This window comes from Mesoplodon bidens (genome assembly GCF_964165515.1).
Source record: "Mesoplodon bidens genome assembly, chromosome: 1".
Taxonomy (NCBI): Eukaryota; Metazoa; Chordata; class Mammalia; order Artiodactyla; family Ziphiidae; genus Mesoplodon; species Mesoplodon bidens.
In genome coordinates this window covers 209,470,943-209,492,248 of record NC_138176.1, presented here as the reverse complement: position 1 = coordinate 209,492,248, position 21,306 = coordinate 209,470,943, and the positions used below count along the sequence as shown (strand labels likewise).

Below are 21,306 nucleotides of genomic sequence, written 5' to 3'. Positions count from 1 at the left end.
CGTTGCACTTCACACTTGGACTTATGCATGTAAGCAACCTCCCTGTGTGTCTTCAAAGTCAGTGAAATCACCAGGTTGGAATGCAGTCACATGGAATGTAAACTCCATGAAGACAGAGATTTTCGTCTGTTTTGTCGATTATAACAAATTAGAGTTGACAAGGTGCACAGATCTTTTTTTTTCCCTTCTCTAACAGGTTGCTCTATCATACTTTTTTTTTAAATATATATATATATATATTTTTTTTTTTTTTTACTTTTTATTTTATATTGGAGTATAGCCGATTAACAATGTTGTGATAGTTTCAGATGCACAGCAAAGGGACTCGGCTATACATATGCATGTACCCATTCTCCCCCAAACTCCCCTCCCATCCAGGCTGCCACATAACATTGAGCAGAGTCCCCTGTGCTATATAGTAGGTCCACTGGTTATCCATTTTTTTTTAAGTTTATTTATTTATTTTTTTAATTAGTTTCTGCTTTATAACAAAGTGAATCAGTCATACATATACATCTGTTCCCACATCCCTTCCCTCATGCATCTCCCTCCCTCCCACCCTCCCCATCCCACCCCTCCAGGCGGTCACAAAGCACCGAGCTGATCTCCCTGTGCTCTGCGGCTGCTTCCCACTATCTATCTACCTTACGTTTGGTAGTGTATACACGTCCATGCCTCTCTTTCGCCTTGTCACAGCCCACCCTTCCCCCTCCCCATATCCTCAAGTCCATTCTCAAGTAGGTCTGCGTCTTCATTCCCGTTTTGCCCCTAGGTTCTTCATGACATTTTTTTTTAAAATTCCGTATATATGTGTTAGCATACGGTATTTGTCTTTCTCTTTCTGACTAACTTCACTCTGTATGACAGACTCTAGGTCTATCCACCTCATTACAAATAGCTCAGTTTCGTTTCTTTTTATGGCTGAGTAATATTCCATTGTATATATGTGCCACATCTTCTTTATCCATTCATCCGATGATGGACACTTAGGTTGTTTCCAGCTCCGGGCTATTGTGAATAGAGCTGCAATGAACATTTTGGTACATGTCTCTTTTTGAATTATGGTTTTCTCAGGGTATATGCCCAGTAGTGGGATTGCTGGGTCATATGGTAGTTCTATTTGTAGTTTTTTAAGGAACCTCCATACCGTTCTCCATAGTGGCTGTACCAATTCACATTCCCACCAGCAGTGCAAGAGTGTTGTGGGAACAGATGTATATGTATGACTGATTCACTTTGTTATAAAGCAGAAACTAATTAAAAAAAAAAAAGAAATCTAGAAACAATAAATGCTGGAGAGGGTGTGGAGAAAAGGGAACACTCTTAAATATATTTTTTTATTTTATTTTTGGCCACATTGGGTCTTCGTTGCTGCACGCAGGCTTTCTCTAGTTGCGACGAGCGGGGGCTACTCTTCCTTGCGGTGCACGGGTTTCTCGTTGCAGTGGCTTCTCTTGTTGCGGAGCATTGACTCTAGGCGTGCAGGCTTCAGTAGTTGTGGCTCATGGGCTCTAAAGCGCAGGCTCAGTAGTTGTGGCGCACGGGCTTAGCTGCTTTGCGGCATGTGGAATCTTCCCAGCCCAGGGCTTGAACCTGCGTCCCCTGCATTGGCAGGCGGATTCTTAACCACTGTGCCACCAGGGAAGCCCTCTCTGTCATACTTTTTAACTTTTATTTGAAGAGTACACAGATTGGTTGATTGATTTGTTGAGTTTCCTTTTTTTTCCTTTTGACAAGACATCTTGTATTGCTGTGAATACAGTGGTCTACAGATGAACCCAAATCCAGGATAGACAAGAGAAACTATTACCTAGTCAGCTAGTGAGGATCACGAATCCAATTTGTTGAAATAACTAAGTACCATAGACACAATAAGGAGACTTCAAGGTGAAATACAGAATGAACTTGTCTGTTTATTTGTAGCCAATAATAAAACAGATCCTAGTTATCTAATTGCCCTGTTCTCAGCAGAATTTTAGAGTCTATCCAGTGCTAATATTTGTTGACTTGCTTTGCTGTTGGCTCAGAAAGTGTCGGGGTCGTCTGGCTAGTGTAGGTTGCCTGAATGAAGAATGCAAATGGACGTTCCTTCTCCTTCTGACTCAGATCTCCTGGCAGTACCCCCAGACCTCACGTCAGCTGCAGCCATGTACAGAGGACCCGTTTATGCCTTGCACGATGTTTCGGACAAAATCCCAATGACCAACTCTCCAATTCTGGACCCACTGCCTAACCTGAAAATCAAAGTGTACAATACCTCAGGTGCTGTCACGCCCCAAGATGACCTCTCTGAGTTTGCATCAAAGCTGTCCCCTCAGATGACCCAATCCTTGTTGGAGAATGAGGCCCTCAACCTGAAGAACCAGAGTCTAGCAAGGCAGGCGGACCCATCCTGCAGTGCTTTTGGCACCTTCAACTCCCTCGGCGGTCACCTTATCATTCCCAATTCAGGTACTTCTTAAAGGTCTTTACATTGCAGAGACAGAGCTTGAAAACTTATTCGTGTGCCAAAATCTTTATTATTCGTTTTCATGAGGCCTGAAAAGTTAAATGTATCCTGTCTAACACAAATCTACTTTCAGTGTAAACCAAACATTACCTCAGTCAAAATCAGCAAAACCGTTTATCTTTCTCCATCCAACTCTGAAAACACTTCCTCTAGAAATATTACACTCCCAGCTTTCTGCTGAGGCATAATTTAGAACCGTCACTGACCTTCTTTTTAATAGCGCTTCAGAAGGCAACGTTAAGCCAGAAGCCCTCACTGTTGTCATCACACTTTAAAGGGACAAATTAATTAGAAAACATATCAGTTGATTCAGTTCCAATTTCCTACAGGAAGCAGTACTTCAGGATACGAATTTTTAGATGATCAGAGGACATGATAATAGACATCAGATCTTCATTTGTTAACTTAACTCTTTATTACACAGTCTTCAGGCTCAAAGTATTTATAAGGTACTCACTCCAACCTCTGATAGATCTACCGAGAATCACAGCTTCATCACCTGTCTTTTTGTAGTATTACTCAGCTTTCAGTTTGTTTAGTTATCTGCTTCTAGAGCATAAGCCCCATGATGCTCTTAAATAGTGAACTGAAGTTAGTGACTCATAATGTTTGATTAAAGTTTGGTATTCATTAATCAGTAGTAGCAATGGGCTGGGAACTATCAGTTATGAGAGGGTTTAATGGATTCCTTTGTAAATGTACAGTAGCTCTTTTGGATCAGACAGATTATTTTGTGAACACAGTAAAAAGAAACAATTTGAACTAAGGTTTATATGTAGCATAAGAAGAGAATATAATTTGTAAACAGCCATAGAGCCAAGTAATATACAGAACCAGTTGGTCTTCACATCTGAATATGAACTTGTCTTTGACTCTTCCTCTCATTCAATCCCCCACTTCAGCACCTTGGCAATTTTTCACCCCATATCTTTAAAAGTATATTTTAATAAATTGAAATATTTAATGGAATATCATTTTTCCTTTTCTTTTTTTGCGGTACGCGGGCCCCTCACTGCTGTGGCCTCTCCTGTTGTGGAGCACAGGCTCCAGATGCACAGGCTCAGCAGCCATGGTTCACGGGCCCAGCTGCTCCGTGGCATGTGGGATCCTCCCGGACTGAGGCACGAACCTGTGTCCCCTGCATCGGCAGGCGGACTCTCAACCACTGCACCACTAGGGAAGCCCCCATTTTTCCTTTTTTAAAATATATTTTACATAGCTGAGATCACACATTACATAAAGTGCTTTTATTCAAAATTTTCTCATTCTCATGCTATTACAGCATGCCTTTTAAAATCATGATTTTAAATATATTTTTAATAGGCTACCAAATGAATAGATCAAAATATACTCTATTGTTCTTTCATTGTTTAAACATTATATTATTCCCAAGACAGTTTTATTTTTTCATGATATCCACTGGATTCTACCTCTCCTTTGCATTTCTACGTCTGTCACTTTTGCACATATGAATTATTATAAAGGTTCTTAAGTGGAAAGGAGGGAGCTAGCATGTTTTAAGTATGTTCTGGGCATCGGTGATCTGCATGCACTCTTTTATTTAATACAGTAACAGTAGTTACCTAATATGTGTCAGGCCTTATTCTTGTTACTTTACATCCATAGTCTGTTTCACCCCTGTAACAAACATAAAGGTACATTTCATTGTTCCCATTGGAAAAAATAAAAATACTGAGGCTTGGGTGCCTCATGTGTGGTCTCCCTGCTTCCACTCTGTGCCTCACCAAACCATCCTGACACGAGTGTGACATTCCACTTCCCACAGCACCACAAGGCTCCTGTCACTTTCCTTCTCAAGAAGGCCATGCCTCAACACTTTCCACCAGATATACAAAGGCTTTGAATAATTATACCTCTTTAACTCTCTGTCCTTTACTCTTGAGACTTTGCAACGTGGTTGGGCAGGTTCCTTGTTGTCTTGTGCTCATATGGCGTATTCCATTGCCTTGCTAATTAAATAAGCTACTCAAAGACAAGAATGCTGTCTTTTACTTCTTGGCATTCACAGCATGCAAAATACTGTCCTCACAGTCATGTCTGTAAAGTTTTATTGAGTTGAAATTAACAGCATTTATTAGAATAAAATCATGGAGCTAAGTATCTTCAAGTTGCTGCCCACCGTGAATTACTCTCTGATGACACCGCCGCGGTGCAAGCCCATGGTTCCTACAGTGTGGTCTACCGACCACCATCATTGCCATCACCTAGTGATTTGTTAGAACCACAGTTTCCCCAGACCTTCTGAATAGAAACTCTGGGCGTAGGATCCAGTAATCTGTGCTTTAGCAAAACCCGCAGGTGATTTTGCTGCAAGCCCAAGTTGCAAACCACTGCTATCAGCACAGTTAACTTAGAGCTCAATCCAATAGTCCTACAAAATGCACCAATTAGCAACTAAGTAAAAACTTGCTCGACCTGCTGTGACTAAAACTAGCAGTTGTGTTCACTCTCTGTAGAGTTATGTATGATGAAAGCAGTTCTTCACCAATTACTATTCTGTTGCAGGAAAACATGGATGCTAACCAGATACTTCAGAAATAAACATTTTTTGATACTGTGGAGGTTAGCATTTCCCTGACTTTGAATCTTGTGGGGATTTTCTTTTTTAATTAGAAAGGCTACATCATTACAGCTGTTTGAGATTTTAAGAGCAGTTGGTTTTCCCCTCCTTTTACAAGGAAAACAACAGTGAAACCATCTGTCTATTCCTTAAATAAAACAGGAGTTTAAAAATTACATCATTCCTTTAAGTAATTCCATAACAGTTCAGAGGGGGCTGTGGTAACAAATAAGGCCAATAAGGAAGGAAAGCAGGGCAGATACGAATATTTACATGTCTTTAGAGAAAAAGCAGCAGGATTATGGCTGTGTGGCCGCAGAATCTCCTCATTCCTTTTCACTTGCTTCAAAGGCATTCTGTGAAGTTCCCTTTGGATTCATAGGTCTTATGTGACTGCTTTTCTCTTTTGCTCTTCAGGAGTAAGCTTGCTGATTCCCGCTGGGGCCATTCCCCAAGGGAGAGTCTACGAAATGTATGTGACTGTACACAGGAAGGAAAATACGAGGTAAATACGCTTTTTCTGGTGCACTTGACTTTACCAATGTCTGACTTGGAGGAGAATTGTACATTAGAAAGAATAAACCCAACATATTTTTGTCTTTATTGCCCTGCTTCTGGCATGTCCTTTTTCACCGAGACCCTGTGAAAGGTCAGTTTTTACTTCTCTTTATCTTTGAAGCTTCAGACACTTTTGCAGATCTTAAATATGGGCAGAAGGCCAGAGATCTTTTCCCAAGTGGAAATGTGGCCATATTAACTGAAAAAAAATGGCCAGAAATGTGATCCATAGATTGTGCAAGAGATGCAAAGAGACATCAGCTTCACGTGGCCTGGTTCAGGAATCCATCCTGTTGCCATTATAGGGTTAAAGGCCACAGAGAATTAGACAACCCCTTAATCCCTGATTTGCCATCCCCACCTCAGCCTAGCACTTTATTCTCACCTGCAGATTCTTCTTTTTGGGACTGTCTTCTAGCTTTGAAGTGTTATCGACCTCCTTCTGATGTTTAGCACGTATAAAATCTATATTTCTAAATGGATCTAGGGTTGATTAAAACTAGATTGAATCTAAGGGCTATTTTGAATGTGTCATAATCGTAAAGATGAAGTTACTTTAAGTAAAAATAACAAGAGGAGTTTCAGAGTCCTACATTCAATTTTCAGTTTGGCTTCTAACAAATGGTTTCTGGTCTTTCTTGATTAGTTCTCACATAAAGTGTGTGTGTTAAATAGTGCTTTATAGGCCTGACTGATGAATGCTTCTGAAGTGCCCTGAGATCTTAAAATAAGAGATGATGTTGACATGAAGATCCTTACATGTAATTATCATTACTTTTCCTGAGGGGAAAGGCATTGGTTCCTCTGCCCTGAGCTCTGAATGCAAAGCATGAGTGACAAATGTAGAGCTAAGTTATCATTGTAAGGCATTATACCTTTTCTCTTCCCCTCTGTCATCCTCAGAAAAACATCTCTTTTTAGTCTTGTTCTTCAGTAGCTGAAAAGCTCTTCCATTGTGCTCTCAGGTGGAGATGCTGGTATTTATAATCTGTAGGAGCCAGAACATTGTTTTCTTCAGGTGGTGTACTTTCACCTACACAAACGCTAGCCTGTCTGAGAACATAATAAAAATTCCTTGAGCATTATTCATGGGCCTTAAATTTGAGCAACAGAAAATCACAAAAAGGCTTGTATTTGCTCACATCAAATATTCATTTTTCCATTCTCAATGCAAAGTAACATTCACAGGCCCTCAGAGTGCCCTTCTTTTGCAGCAGGAGAAATGAAGATTAGCAGACTCCAAGATCCCTTTATATTTTTGTTTACTTCTTTCTTTTGTCCAGAGTCAAGGTTAGCACTAAACTAAGTACATCCATCCCTCAAGGCCTTTTGCCAACATGGACATTTTGTTTAAGCGGAAATGAGTATTGGCTTGTGCTTTATGCTGAGACGTAGTGAGGTGTTCATGGTCTCTTATTTTTCATCTGATCACCATTATCTTTAGCTGAAGATCAAGCCTTAAGGGGCTGCTGCAGGGCATGCTGAAACTGAAAGACATGGGCACTCAGGTGCCTCATATGATTTTTCTTCCCACAATTTAGTCAGCACCCTGACCAGGATAATTTTACACTTTGGATGAAGGAGGGAGAAAACAGGAAATTGATAAAGCCAGACACTTCTGCTTTTAGTTTCCTCTGCCTTTGACTTTAAAGAAAAGGAAACTATAAATCACTCTTGCTATGCCTACCACCTGAAGTTAGGTGCAGAGGGAATTACTCTATTAAATTTGGTATGCATCAAAGAAGTTCTGTTTATAAAAATGAAGCTAGAGGAACCTCAAGATCTCAAAAGAAAATACGCACAGAAGACCATGAAACAAGGAACAAACAAAAGACAATTGTCTCAAATAAATCAGAAAGTCCTCTCCACTAATTTTCTGTTGTGAACTAGATACGTTTTTCTTATAAAAACACAATGACAAGAATGTTGTCTTAGGGTATAGTAATAATACAAAACATAGCCACCATATAGTCAGCATACTTTTTTTTTGACAAATGATGATAAAATATACAATACTTTTTTATTATAAATTTCGTATAGTCAATTGATTCTCCCAGAAGGCTTTCACTGAGTTTTGCCAAACTCTTTTATGGTTATAATTCAGCCACAATTTGACAAAATCAGGCTATGAATAAATGCTTTATTACTATCTGATTTAGCAAAGAATTTCTTATGTTATTGATGAACAAAGGCAGTTCTGACCTGCATGTTCATTGTTATTTTCTTTTACATTTAAGACCAAAGTGAAACAAAAAAGATATACCTTGGAACTTCACTTGTTTGTCAATGACATGAGTGAATTCTTTGGATAGTCTGATGATAGTTTTCGAATATGGGAAGAATAGGCTTTGCCTCAATTTTTTGGTGCTATTTACAATGTACATCTACACACACAATGTACTTTTAACTGCGTTAACATTTTCTTAAGTCTAGGAAGTCAACAAAACAATAAACTTTAATTTCATTTATTCCTCACTACAACTCTGCAAGTTATGATGAGCTCCACCTTTAAAGATGAAAAGACTAGGGCTCAGGGAAATTGTCACATAGCCAAGGTTTCACAGTTAGCAACTGAGGGAAGGCAGAATTCACACCCAGGTTATCTCCTCGAAAAGCTCTTCTGCTGACATGCCATCCCTCCTCCATAGCACCCAGTACACAAACAGAGCCTCTGCCTTCTTATTACAGTGCATTGTGGGACACAGTTTCTTTTCATTGCTCACCAAAGACCCTTTCTAGCCTCACCTGATCTTAGAACTTCTTTCAGAGAAGACACTGTGAGGACAACAGGAGATATGTTACTTCAAGGCATTTATAGGAAAATTCGGATTGTTTTCCTCCATTTTCCCTCTCTCTGATTGCCTTTATTGCATCCAAAACTGGGTGTTTTTCCAGCTGGATGGTATCCAGCTAGTCATGTGGTGTTGTGAACTGTCTAAAGGGAGGTGTGAACTTAATTGCATGTGGCAAGTGAATGTGACAAGAGGGGGCCTTATCATTACGGAATACGCTCTAAAGAGAAAGCACGGGATGGCAGATGAGCAGCCTGAATGAGCTGCAGAAACGGGACAGGCTGTCTCTGACCAAAAGGGATCTGAGCTGTGAGGCTGCGCTCGTAATTTCTACTTCTTCTGCTTTACACATCCCTGGAAGGGCTGCAAAGTCTCCCCACCACCGCCCCCCACCGCCCCCACCCATGGATAAAGTTCCCACAATTAACAGCACTAACATGGACCTTTTTGCCTTGTTTCCAGCAGCAGTTTAAAAAAATGAATCTGACTCAGACTGAAATTTGGCCTTTCATCATTTCTTATTGAAAAATGAATTGAAGTTATGAACGTTAATTTTTTCTTTCTCTGTATTCTGTACTTGCCTAGCAGTTTTCTCAAAAGGCCAAAAAATCAATTTAGACATTCCAAATATAAACTGTGGGGAACCATGCAAGGTCTTTGAGCAGTCAAGTGCTGCAGGAATAACAGTGCTTTTAAAAGATTGATGTGGTGATGGTGTGCAGGATGAATTGGTAGAGGAAACAGAAAGACCCCCCCACAAAGGCTGGGGCCCCTGGTTGGCCCATGGCAATAATCAAGGTGTGAGGGGTGGAGGGAAGGAGCCAGGCCTGAGTCTGGAGAATGGAAAGAAAAATATGTTTCAGAAGAAAAAGTGTTTCACAACTGATTAGAAGTGTGGCAAAACACAAAGAATGTATTTAGGAATCAAGCCCTGGGCACTGAGAAAATTGTGAGAGCAATACGAAGGGGTCAGAAGCAGTAACTGGTTCAAGGAGAGAAAGGACAAATTCTGATTTAGCTGTGCACAGTGTGCGCGAAAGGGGACATAGGATTCTTGCTGGAGACGCAGATGGGAAGTCACCAGTGAGTGGATCTTCCAGGGGAAAAGTTCAGAGGCAGAAAGAAGAGGACTGGGGAAACAACTTTGGGAAATATTCTTATTTAAGCTTTGGGTACGATGGGCAAAACTAAATAGAACATGAAAGGATAAGGCAGATAAATAGAGTTGGCATCTCGCGAGGTGCTTATTAATACATAGTTGCTTCTCAATGAATATTTTTGAATGAAAGACTGAATGATTGTCATCATAATAGGAAAAAATCAAAGGTAAAAAGACTTTCAAGATGGAGGAGTGATTGACAGAGGTATTCCTAAAATTAAACTGTAAAGAAGGAGAATGATAATTTAAAAATTATTGGATTCGTCAACTTTAGGACATTGGTTGCCTTTAGGATTTTTTTTTTTTAGGATGAAATCCCAGTAGGAAGCGTTTAAGGTGTTAGTTAGTGGTGAGGCAATGAAGACTATCATCATATTTACTGAATATAAATAATAAAGTAAAATGTTAGGATAGTGGGCCAAAATGTCTTTTGTATGTAATCATGTAGCAGAAACTTTTCATTTATTTTAATGTGTTGTTTGGAACTTTGTATAATAGTAGGTGACATTATTATTTCTCAGTGAAACTCAGTGATATTATCCTTTTAGGTAGAGTCCTGAATTTCTTGTTTGAAGTAACAGCTATAAAAAGACTGAAGGTAGAGGGCAGAAGGGTGTGGAATCCAGGTATATTTAAATCTTATTCTCTCACTGTTCTCTACAGTGTTTATTTATTGAAGTCCTACTTCTAAAGAAATGATTCAAGGTGATTCTTTTCAATGGGAGGAAAATTGTTTTTAAATAAGTGGATTAAAAAATGAGAAAATAGAAAAAATAAGATTAGAAAGATAAGATAAATTCAGGTGAGCAGTTAGAATATAAAATATTTGGTGGAATTCCCAGCATATTTCTTATTAATAGGTCATGAATTTACTATTTCAAAGCTTTCAAGAGGGAAACATGGTAGGTTATAAGATCCATGTGTCCAAAAGGGAAAAATATGCCTGGAGGAAGCTCAATTATTTCTCCTTCGGTTCCTCATAAAGAAAAAAAAAATTTTTTTTTTAATACAGTGAACAACATTTAAAAGATCAAAATAGCAGTGAGCTTCATAGGGCTACTTCTGTTAGTATCCCTCAGTGTGAGTAGATAATATAAAGCCCAGGGATAAATTCAGTAAAATAATTCCACAAGGATTCAGCAGTTCAGTCCAGGGCACAATATTTAAGCTGTTCAAGCTTAATCCAGGGACACATTTTGGTCTGTCTGGGGAAATGGGGGCACGCCCTTCAGAGTGGCTTCCATAAATATTTTCTTTTGCTCAATTGATCTTTTGATAGCAAGTGAGTTAGATATTCCTTGTCAGATACCTAGAGTGCAAGTATTTCAAGTTGCCGGTTATACATGAAACTGTGTGCTTTAAAAAGCAGCTGAGCCTAGGGTGGGATTGTCATCCTGAGGGACCTGACAAAAGACATGTGTGTTAATAGAAGGCATCTCATCTCTACACAGAGGTAGATGGAGAAAGATTCTTTTCAGGAAGCAGTTTTGAGCTTGCTCTAGCAAACAGATCACAGAAATTTCTCAAGGCCGTAAATCTAGATAAGCAGCCCAGAATATACCACTGTGTGAAAGAAACCAAATGACTTGTTTTTGGATCCTAGCTTTTCCTATGACTAGCTTTGTGGCTTTGGGCAAGTGTGTTAATTTCTCTAGCTTTCAGTTTCCTCTTTTGGGGAAAAAAAAAGTTAATATAAATACTTATCTTGACTACCTTGACAGGTGTGCCTTGGGCAGCAAATGCAATAGCTCTTATGAAAGTTTTGTGAATTGTGCACTTAACATGTAGGAGGAGTTGTCCTCGCTGATAACAGCAAGCAAAGGATAAGAAAATCTGACAGGAAACTAAAACTTCTCTCCGAGGGCTTTGTCCTAGAGTCCTCAGAACACATCCGGCATTTACCATGATATAATCCTTGTTGGACTTTGAAAAGCCTTTAAAACTAATCATTGTTCATTACTGGATTTCTACTTAATTGCTGTTTCTGCAGCTATTTTTTGCTTTGAGTTTATTTCCATATCATCTGCAATTAGTATTTACAGAATGCTTGCTTAAATATCTTAGAAAACACATGAGACATAATGAAGTAAAGCCCTTCTCTGCAAAAACATAAAACAGATTTTTTATATTTATTGTATACTATTTTTGTTTTATGTATTTTAATATCCTCCCTTTATGTAAATAAAGGAAATGTGGATTTTTGGTTTCACACAGTTAAATCTTAACCTTCCCTAGGTGGCTCCTTCCATATATGCTTGGAAATGTTTCCAATTTCAGTGCTACTTCTTTCATCTTGAAAACCCAAAAAGATTCTTATCATGATTACTTCTTTGTTTTCCATTCCCTGTTATGAATTCCACATCACCAATTCCCTATTCATTACATTCCTGCACCTCACTGGGTTAATAAATTCTTTTGACACCTACTGCCCCTTGCTAACCCTCCTCCAAGAATGGTGCCCATCAATATTGCATGCCAGGGGAGCGCAGGTCTGACAGCACCCCAGCGCAGCAGGGAGTCTTCTCCCTTCTCTTCCAACTCAGTGATGAGAAGAATCCCTCCTCCTCCGGCCTGAAGCACCGGCTGCTCACGGCAGACTGAGAGACAGATGTTTCCAATCCCCAACTCTATTGCAAGGACCACTTGAAATGGATTCCACTTTACTCTCTTTAAAAGTTTAATGCTCGCTCTCAAGGTACACTTGTAACTAAAAGGTAAGGGTAGCGCTCAGGAAAATGCAGCCATTGCTTTTTTTGCCCCAGTAGGAAAAGTAGAATTAAACAAGAGTACAGTTACTGTTGAAGGCAGATAGTGTACTATCATCTATGGCACAGTGAAAGCAAGACGTCACTCAGGTTCTAAGAGAATGAATTTCAGACTGGAACCAAGGAGGACAAATTGTGTTAAGGGGACATGAAAACCAAAAGGGGACAGTGACGGGTTCTCAAGCTGCCACTCGCCTTACAGTTCCAAATATAAGTACACTTCCAAGTACTTTGATAACTTTAGGTTTCATAAAACTATGTTATTCTTCAGTGAGAATGGAGATGATATTAAAAGACTAAAAAGAGATAATTAAAAAAAATTTTTTTTCTAGATAGGAGGAAAAGGAAGTCACAGGTTGGGAGATTCTAGTGAAATTTTAGAATAAAAGAAGAAGCACTGACAGCCAAGTTTTACTAAGGGGAAAATATGCCAAATTTTAACTGAGTTCTTAGAACTGATGATGATAATCACCAAGAACTTAGGAATTTCTAAGATTTGACCTTACTTGTGACCTACCAAGTTGGCTGCCACAGTTTTATAGATGCTGATAAATGACACAAGACTCCTGAGTCAGAGACAAAGGATACTTGATTGCTCACAGCAATAGCACTGTCCAAAGTATTTCCATTTTTGTGCCAGTTTCCCAAGTTCTGAAAGGGTGATGTAAAGACAGTCAGAGGACATCTACACACTCAGTGGTTCCATTCCAGGAATATACCATTGAGTTTAGGGAACCTGAGGGTTTTATAATGGGAAGTAGACATGTCTGCCATTTGGTCCAGAGGTAAGCACTATCTTTATCTTCCAAGGAGATTGCTATACAGTTGTCTTGAAAAGACAAGTCGGGACCATGCAGAAACATGAGAGATCCGTGGAGAACAGTTTTCCAACAATATTAAAAAAATAATAACAGCTTCTGTCGTTCATTGAGTGTTAAGTGAGGGTGAGCCATAGATAGAAGCTAACTTCTAGATTATGTAGTATTTATATATTAACCATAGATAAAGACTAGAGGAAAATCCATTTCAAGTGACTGTGGCGATTGTAAAGGAATTTGATATGACCTTTGTAATATCCATGTGAATGAAATGGAAAGATATGCACTGGACAGTGTACATTTTAATGGGTTTATGTTTGACTGAACTAAACTCAAAGTATTGATGTCAGACTAGAGAGAGGTTTCAAGTAGTGTCCTTGAAAAGGTCTCTGTCTCTGCCCTGTTCTTGTATTACAGTGTTATCAGTGATTGGAATGAGAACATAAATGGCAGACATATCAAATTTATGGAAGATAAAAGACTAGAAGAGGTAGCCAATATGTGGAGGAAAGACATAGCATTAAGAAATAGATGACCTGAAAAATTTCCTAAAACAATTAAAGTGAAATTAGATGGCTAAATATAAATTTCTCTATATAGGTTCAAAAGCCATCATTGCAACCACAGACCTATAAAGAGAGACTAAGAGCCTTTCATGTTAGGAATACATAGTGGTTAGCTTTAACAAATTACTTAACCTTCTTGGGGCTTCATTGCCTCCTTTTATAAAGGACATGTTTAACCATGTTATCTCTTATCTTCCCATCTAACTCACTTCTGCTAAATAATATTTTAAAATAATTGAGAATAACCTAAGGCAACAATTTTGTGAGGCATGGGTATAACTACATATCCCAAAGCAGAGAAAACAGTAGTCCCCCTATACTGTATACCTGAGAACAGTCAGCCTTCTGTATCTGTGAGTTCTGTATCTGCAGATTCAACCAACCTTGGATCAATAATATTTGGAAAAAACAATTTTTTTCCAGGAAGTTCCAAAAACCAGAACTTGAATTTGCAGCACACTGGCAACTATTTACATAGCATTTACATTGTATTAGGTATCATAAGTAATCTAGAGATGATTTAAAGTATGTGGGAGGATGTGCATAGATTATATTCCATTTTATATAATGGTTATATAATTTTTTGGTTATAAATGGTTATAAAAATTTTATAATGGTTTTTTATATAATGGTTGTATGCCATTTTATATAATACTGTGCCCTTTTATATAGGGAACTTGAACCTCCAGGGATTTTGGTGTCTGCTGGGGGGTCCTTGGAACCAATGTAACGTGGATACTAAAGGGTGACTGTCTTACACTCATTTCAAGATGCCTCACTCTAGGGAAGACAGTGAAACACTGACAGACATCTCTATGAAAATAAAGATAGAATTATAGGGAGAGATCAAGAAACCATGCTTTTCTAGTTGAAATTGCAAAAATTGAGGAGCTTTCATCTGGAAGAAGATTACATTTTAGGGATACTATAATAATCTCTTAAGTGCTTGAGAGGCTCTTTCATGCCAAAGTGGAGAGAAAGCCGGTCAGGATATGTGGAGAGAAGTGTCAGGAAGACAGATTGTATTCATTCTAAGTATTGAGTTGATAATAGATGAGTTGACCCCTCTGTAGTAGTGGACTGCAATTTTGGATGAGTTTAAAGCACTAACCACATGTCAGCATCTTGTAGAGAAGCTCTGTGCTTGTTGGCCCTGAGGGCCTTTCCTCCTCTAAAATTCTGTGAGTCCAGGATTTCTTAACTCATACTATTCTGACAACATAGTTGTATTGTTTTTGCAAAGGCATTGGTTTTAGTCCCAGCACCAGTGCTTGTTAGTTGTGAGACTTGGGGCAATCCACTCAACACTTTGGGGCTACTTCCTCACATATCAACTGACAGCTTGGGTTAATTTATTCATTGGCTGTTGGTTACAATCTTATTGGGGGAAAAAATAAGGCAATTAAAAAAAACATGTAAAAATAAAGAATTTGGATCTTTGAAGTTCGTTCCACCCAAATTCTCAGAGTATGAAGTATACATGTAGAGAAACATCATTTTAAATTGCTATAGAAATACAGTTCTACATTCTTTCTTGGTCATGTTTGAAAAAAATGAATCTGCTATACTAGCCTGAATTATTCCTGAAAGTCATTTGGAAGAAGTTTAGCTCTAGGGTGTCCTTATTCTAAAGTGATGATTTTGAAGTGTTTTTCAAGTTAGGTCCTAAAAACACGAAAGTATGGAAAACTCTGAAGCAACTGGCAAGTGTTATCAGAACAGATGCTTATGTAACTTCATAAGGACCCTGTTCCTTCTCATTCCATCCTGAAAGTATCAGTACATGAATTCAGAGGAAATTAGCAAAGGCAGACCTGTGTCTGAAGGGAGGGATCAAAGATAAGCAGGGCAGATTCACTATTATTAGAAAGACCTCAAGTCTTGCAAGATCAAAGTCTTGGTATAAAGTGCATGTCTTCCCATTTAATTCTGCCTCAACCCCACCACCGCCTCCTGCCCCCGACAAAAAAGAAAAAAAAGAAAAAAAAAACTCCAGGAAGAAGCTATTCGTGCAACTTTAGATCTGAAATCTCAGTGAGTACGTAGTACATAAATACTATGGAACTTTCATGATGCAGATCTCTGCTCTCCTCCTAGGCCGCCCATGGAGGACTCTCAGATGCTCTTGACCCCTGTGGTGAGCTGTGGGCCTCCAGGAGCTCTGCTGACCCGCCCTGTCATCCTCACTATGCATCACTGCGCAGATCCCAATACCGAGGACTGGAAGATACAGCTCAAGAACCAGGCAGCACAGGGACAGTGGGAGGTGAGCTTCTGTTGGGATAAAGATAGAACCCAGGAGCAATCCATGCAGATAAGCAAGGGCCATTATGGGAAGGCTTTTGTTTTTAAAGCAAAACATGAGTGGAATTTTAGCTTCTACCCGAAAGAGAGAGGAACACAGAGAGGAAGACAAAGAGGGGAGAGGGGGAGAGAGACAGACACTGGTTCCTGAGTGTTTTATCTACTGACTGAGAGGCACAAAGAAAAAGATGGTCAAGCATTAGCTAACTCATAGGGAAAGTGTACTTAAGAGTCTTACATAAGACCTATTTGAATATACATACTGTCTTGGGAAGGGAAACTATATATATATATATATATATATATATATATATATATATTTATTTATTTATTTATTTATTATTATTATTTTAATTTTCGGTAGAGAAACATTGCACCTGGGTCAGAAAATGTTAGGCACTTACTTGCTAACAGGTCCCAGGAATATAGGTCTGAACTTAACCTGGCAAAAAGGAAGGGTGTATCCTAAGCTCCAGTACTATGAAGAACATCTTTGGCAACTTGACTCTCTGTAACTGCGGCCATCAGAACTTCTTAAGGACAGTGCCTTAAACAGATTCTGTTCCTTACATCAGAACCCTGCAGTTAGCACCTGAAATTAAGTGCAAAAGGATTTGTTATATTTACCATGAAGATTTTATACCTAATACCTAAAAAAAAAATGATTTGTGTAGTCATTATAAAGAGAATTATCCAATATGCATGTTAGATATATTTTGTGATTACTTACAGTACTTTTCTCTTTTTTAAAATGTATTTATTTATTTATTTATTTTGGCTGCATTGGGTCTTCATTGCTGCGTGCGGGCTTTCTCTAGTTACAGAGGGTGGGGGCTACTCTTGGTTGTGGTGCACAGGCTTCTCATTGCTGTGGCTTCTCTTGTTGCAGAGCGCGGGCTTCAGTAGTTGTGGCTCACGGGCTCTAGAGCTCAGGCTCAGTAGTTGTGGCCCATGTGCTTAGTTGCTCCGTGGCATGTGGGGTCTTCCCGGACCAGAGCTTGAACCCATGTCCCCCGCATTGGCAGGCAGATTCTTAACCACTGTGCCACCAGGGAAGTCCCTCAGTATTTTTCTTTTAGGAAAAAAAAAATATGCGTGAAGACTCAAACCCCTAATATTTTAGGAAAAAGTAGTAGTAGAGGTAGAAGCATAGCAGGGCATACCTGGGATTACCTGGAGTGTCCTCTCTATATGGATGTGCTCTCCTCATGGCCACATGAAGGTGAAGGGTCACTCATTGCCAGAGGTCCTGGATTGAAGTCTAGGGCTATACATTATGTTAAGAGTGGACTTTACCAGATCTAACTTGAATTCCATTTAAGTTTAAATGACTTATCTCAAAAACATCCCAAAGTCTTTATCTCAAGGGATCCTAAATTGTTTGCACAATTCTCTGCCTATTACCCTAATACCCTATTTCTGGATTTGAGTAATAACAACAATAACAACAATAATAAGAGAAAAAGAAAAAAAAGATGTGAAGAGTAGAAGAAGGAAGTCCTTATGAAAACACTCTTCCATTTGTGACAGGGACATGGAGCATCTTTATTCTCCACCATTTCTTCTAGGAGATTTTTTGTAACATGCCATCAGGAAATGAGACCCGAGCCTTGCCCTTGCCCTGCTAGAGAAAGCAGCTTCTCTCCAGGTGTCCTTCTGGGGCTGGAATAAACGTGGAGGTGCTGAGCTCCTTTTTCTCCTTTCCATTTCAGTTTAAGCTTTATCTTTGGGTACAGGTTTAGCTGAAGAAATGATTTCATGGATGCTATTAAAACACAGTCCTTACTTTAGCTTGGATGATGTTGCATGGCCTAACTAACAAACAGCTACCTGAGGTGGCTCCTTTCATAGCTTTGTCCAGCCCCAGGGACTCAATTTATGATGAAACATTTGTTCATGTTTTTGACAAATAACCATTTGTTCATCATGATCCAGGCCCACTGAGATACAGTATGAAGCAAAGAAGCTATGGTTGCTGCCTCTGCAGAGATTAAGTAGCCTAATGCAGAGGCTGAGTCATGCCCACACATGGGTTTTATTTCTCCCAAGTGAAATTTTCTTTTAAATTTGAATTAGTTAAAAGTTGGAAGATTTCACATAATAATCTGAACTTACAGCTTCTCTTTTTTTTTTTTTTTTTTTTTTTTGCGGTACGCGGGCCTATCACTGTTGTGGCCTCTCCCGTTGCGGAGCACAGGCTCCGGACGCGCAGGCTCAGCGGCCATGGCTCACGGGCCTAGCCACTCCACGGCATGTGGGATCCTCCCGGACCGGGGCACGAACCCATGTCCCCTGCATCGGCAGGCGGACTCTCAACCACTGCGCCACCAGGGAAGCCCTACAGCTTCTCTTGAAAAATTAAAGGCTGTGTCCTCACTGGTCCTGCATTCCTGCCGTGCCTGGTACTTTTACTGTAAGCATCTTTGCCATAGACATCTTTACCACAAGCATTTTTGCCACATAACTAATTGGCCTTAAGGCAATTTTGCTGTAAAAGATAAAATAACTGGTGGACAGTTTGGTTTCAACTGGTTGACAGCTTGGTTTCATCTCTCCACTGACACGGTACTACCATTTTTATACTACATAAGTCTGAAAGAGGCCAACGGCCAAAAAGGCACAGAGTCGAGCCCACATGTCCCATAGAACTTTGGAACATCTGTCAAGGGACATGTAACAATATGTACCAACAACAAACAACAGTGTAGAGGCTTTCACACCATAATACAAAGCTCAGTTATAAATATGCATCCCAGTATGTGGAAACTGATACCTCTCTTAATGAAGAAGAAATTTTAGCAAAAAAGAAAAGTGGAATGCCAAATGAGCTGAATCAACAAGCAAAAATATGTATAATAGTACAAATGAAAGACTTTGAAGACAAGTGCTTAGGTACAACCCACAAAATAAAATCATTTGTTGGCACAGTACTGCCATGAATCTACACACATTTCAAATGTTTTTAAATATTTTGTAGTTCATAATAAAGTCTTTTTACTTTTGTTATTCATTTTTCATGTTTCATTATTTTTGTTAATGTCCCTCTTTTATTTATTGCTGTTTCATCTTTTACAGCAAAATTGCTTTACAGCCAATCAGTTATGCGGCAAAAATGCCTACGGCAAAGATGCTCACAGTCAAAGTACTGAGAGCCCATCCCTGCGTGGCCGCAACGGCTGAAGTCAAGCGGAGACTGAGCTCTTTAGACAGGCTTGTACTCTGCTTCACCACAGTCTCCACCACTCCTTATTACCTTCTGCCCTACCTGCTTCACACATTCCTGCTACCTTTCTGCCCTGGGAGGCATGTGGAATTGTGACCCTTGTTTTATGGATTCTGTGCTTGGTCTTTCAGATGATTTCTTCTGTGGCCTGAGTCATTTGGTTAAATCAAAACGTAGTTAAGTTAGTAACTATTTTTATAAAACTCATCAGTTTCACTTAGTTTTATTTCTTGCTGAATGTTAACAATCTAAAACATGAGACTGCTTAAAGCCTTCATGAAAAATAAACAGAAAAATAATGTGTCAAATGCATAGAGTTTGCCATACTGTGCTTTTTAGCAAAGTCCAAGAGCCCAGATTATGAGGAAAAGCAGTGTATTGCTTTGGAAAGTAATTGATGGGTGAGTTTGGAAGAACTTAGTAGAATGGTATTGCATCATTCTTTAACTTCCCTAATTCTTTTTTAAAAATTCTTTTCAAACCCCTAGATTTTCAGGGGAAAATACTATGCTAAAGTAACATTGAAATAAGATAGTACTTTTGGATGAAATCAGCAATTTAGAGATTAAAGCAGATTATCAGAAACAGATAATCAACTCAAATATGCTGAAGTTAAAAGGATAACTTATACATTTCTTTTGGAATTTTAGGTAGATTCCAGCCATGTAGATTCTTAGAAGATCAAAAAAGACTAAATGAAGATCTTCTAAATAAAGCATGTTATCAGCATAAAGGCAAGGGAAGTAAGGGAGAGAATGATTAAGAATGGAAATATTGATAGCAGTATAATAAAGTCAGAGAAAGAAAAAAAGAGCAGGAAAAGGGATAATCAGAACTCGCGAGAAGAAGTCCTGATCCGTGCACCCCTGTTGGCCACCGTCATGGCAGCCTGGAGGCTCAGTCACTGCCCCTTCCTTCTCGTCCCACAGGATGTGGTGGTGGTCGGAGAGGAAAACTTCACCACCCCCTGCTACATTCAGCTGGACGCAGAGGCCTGTCACCTCCTCTCCGAGAGCCTTGGCACCTACGCCCTGGTTGGGCAGTCCACCACCAAAGCAGCCGCAAAGCGCCTGAAGCTGGCCATCTTCGGGCCACTCTGCTGCTCCTCTCTGGAGTACAGCCTCCGAGTCTATTGTCTGGATGACACTCAGGATGCCCTGAAGGTAAGTGACTCCAGCCTGACCCGCCCACTTCACACCTAGAGACGATAAGCGTTATGTACGTGCACCCAAGTGCATGAACACAAGCGTCTGGCTCCAAAACATGGCAGTTACAAAAACCAATTAGACATTTCTTGAAGCCATGCTGATAAATAAGCTGTTTCCATTATGCTGATTCCTCCCGAGGGCTACTTTTGTTTACCCTCCTTGATTTCTTTTAATGAAAAATTTAGAAGTGGAAGAATTTGGCAATGAGATCTGTGGATGGTAAGTAATCTGCTTCCTTGTTTATCTCAGCTGTGTTCTTCCTATAAAAGGAACTGGCATAATTGCTCACACTCTATGTTCCTCTTGTGTGCAACTTCCTTATATGCTTTCCCATTCTTTTTATGAGGACCGTGAGGAAGAGGGTTAGCATTTGACAACAGGCTGCTGCTTTACAGAATAAATAGGCTTAATTCTTGGTGCTATTATTGCCATTCATTTTCTCCCATTTGAAGCTTTAAAGGAGATAGTAAGTGCCTCTGAAGAAGTTATGATCTGGAAAGAGGAATAAAAGAAGTATGCAAAGGATTACGAAGCAAGTAAGAGTGTGATACATGCCGTAGGTGAATGCAGAGCTCTGTGGGAATTCAGGAGAAGGAGGCATCATATTATTTTGAGAAAATCTGAAAAGGAGCTAACATTTGAGATTGACCTTAAAGGAAGGCAGGGTTTGACCAACAATAATGGGGAAAAAAATACAGGATTTCTGGGTGAAGGGAACAGCATGAAGAAGTGCAAAGGGAACAGTAAATACAGATTCTATGCGGCATGTTATTTCCAGAAAGCCTAGAATGATTGATAGGGGGGTTTTTGGGATGGACCTTGA

At 39.5% G+C, this 21,306-nt stretch overlaps 1 protein-coding gene across 1 annotated transcript in view; it reads left to right on the top strand.

The window, feature by feature from the left end:
• Nucleotides 1-21,306, top strand: part of UNC5C (unc-5 netrin receptor C) — a 407,419-nt gene that overhangs the window by 362,051 nt on the left and 24,062 nt on the right. The window contains 4 exon segments of the mRNA XM_081249069.1: nucleotides 2,107-2,451; nucleotides 5,508-5,595; nucleotides 15,846-16,014; nucleotides 20,205-20,438. Of these exon segments, the coding sequence (XP_081105195.1) occupies nucleotides 2,107-2,451; nucleotides 5,508-5,595; nucleotides 15,846-16,014; nucleotides 20,205-20,438 (836 nt within the window).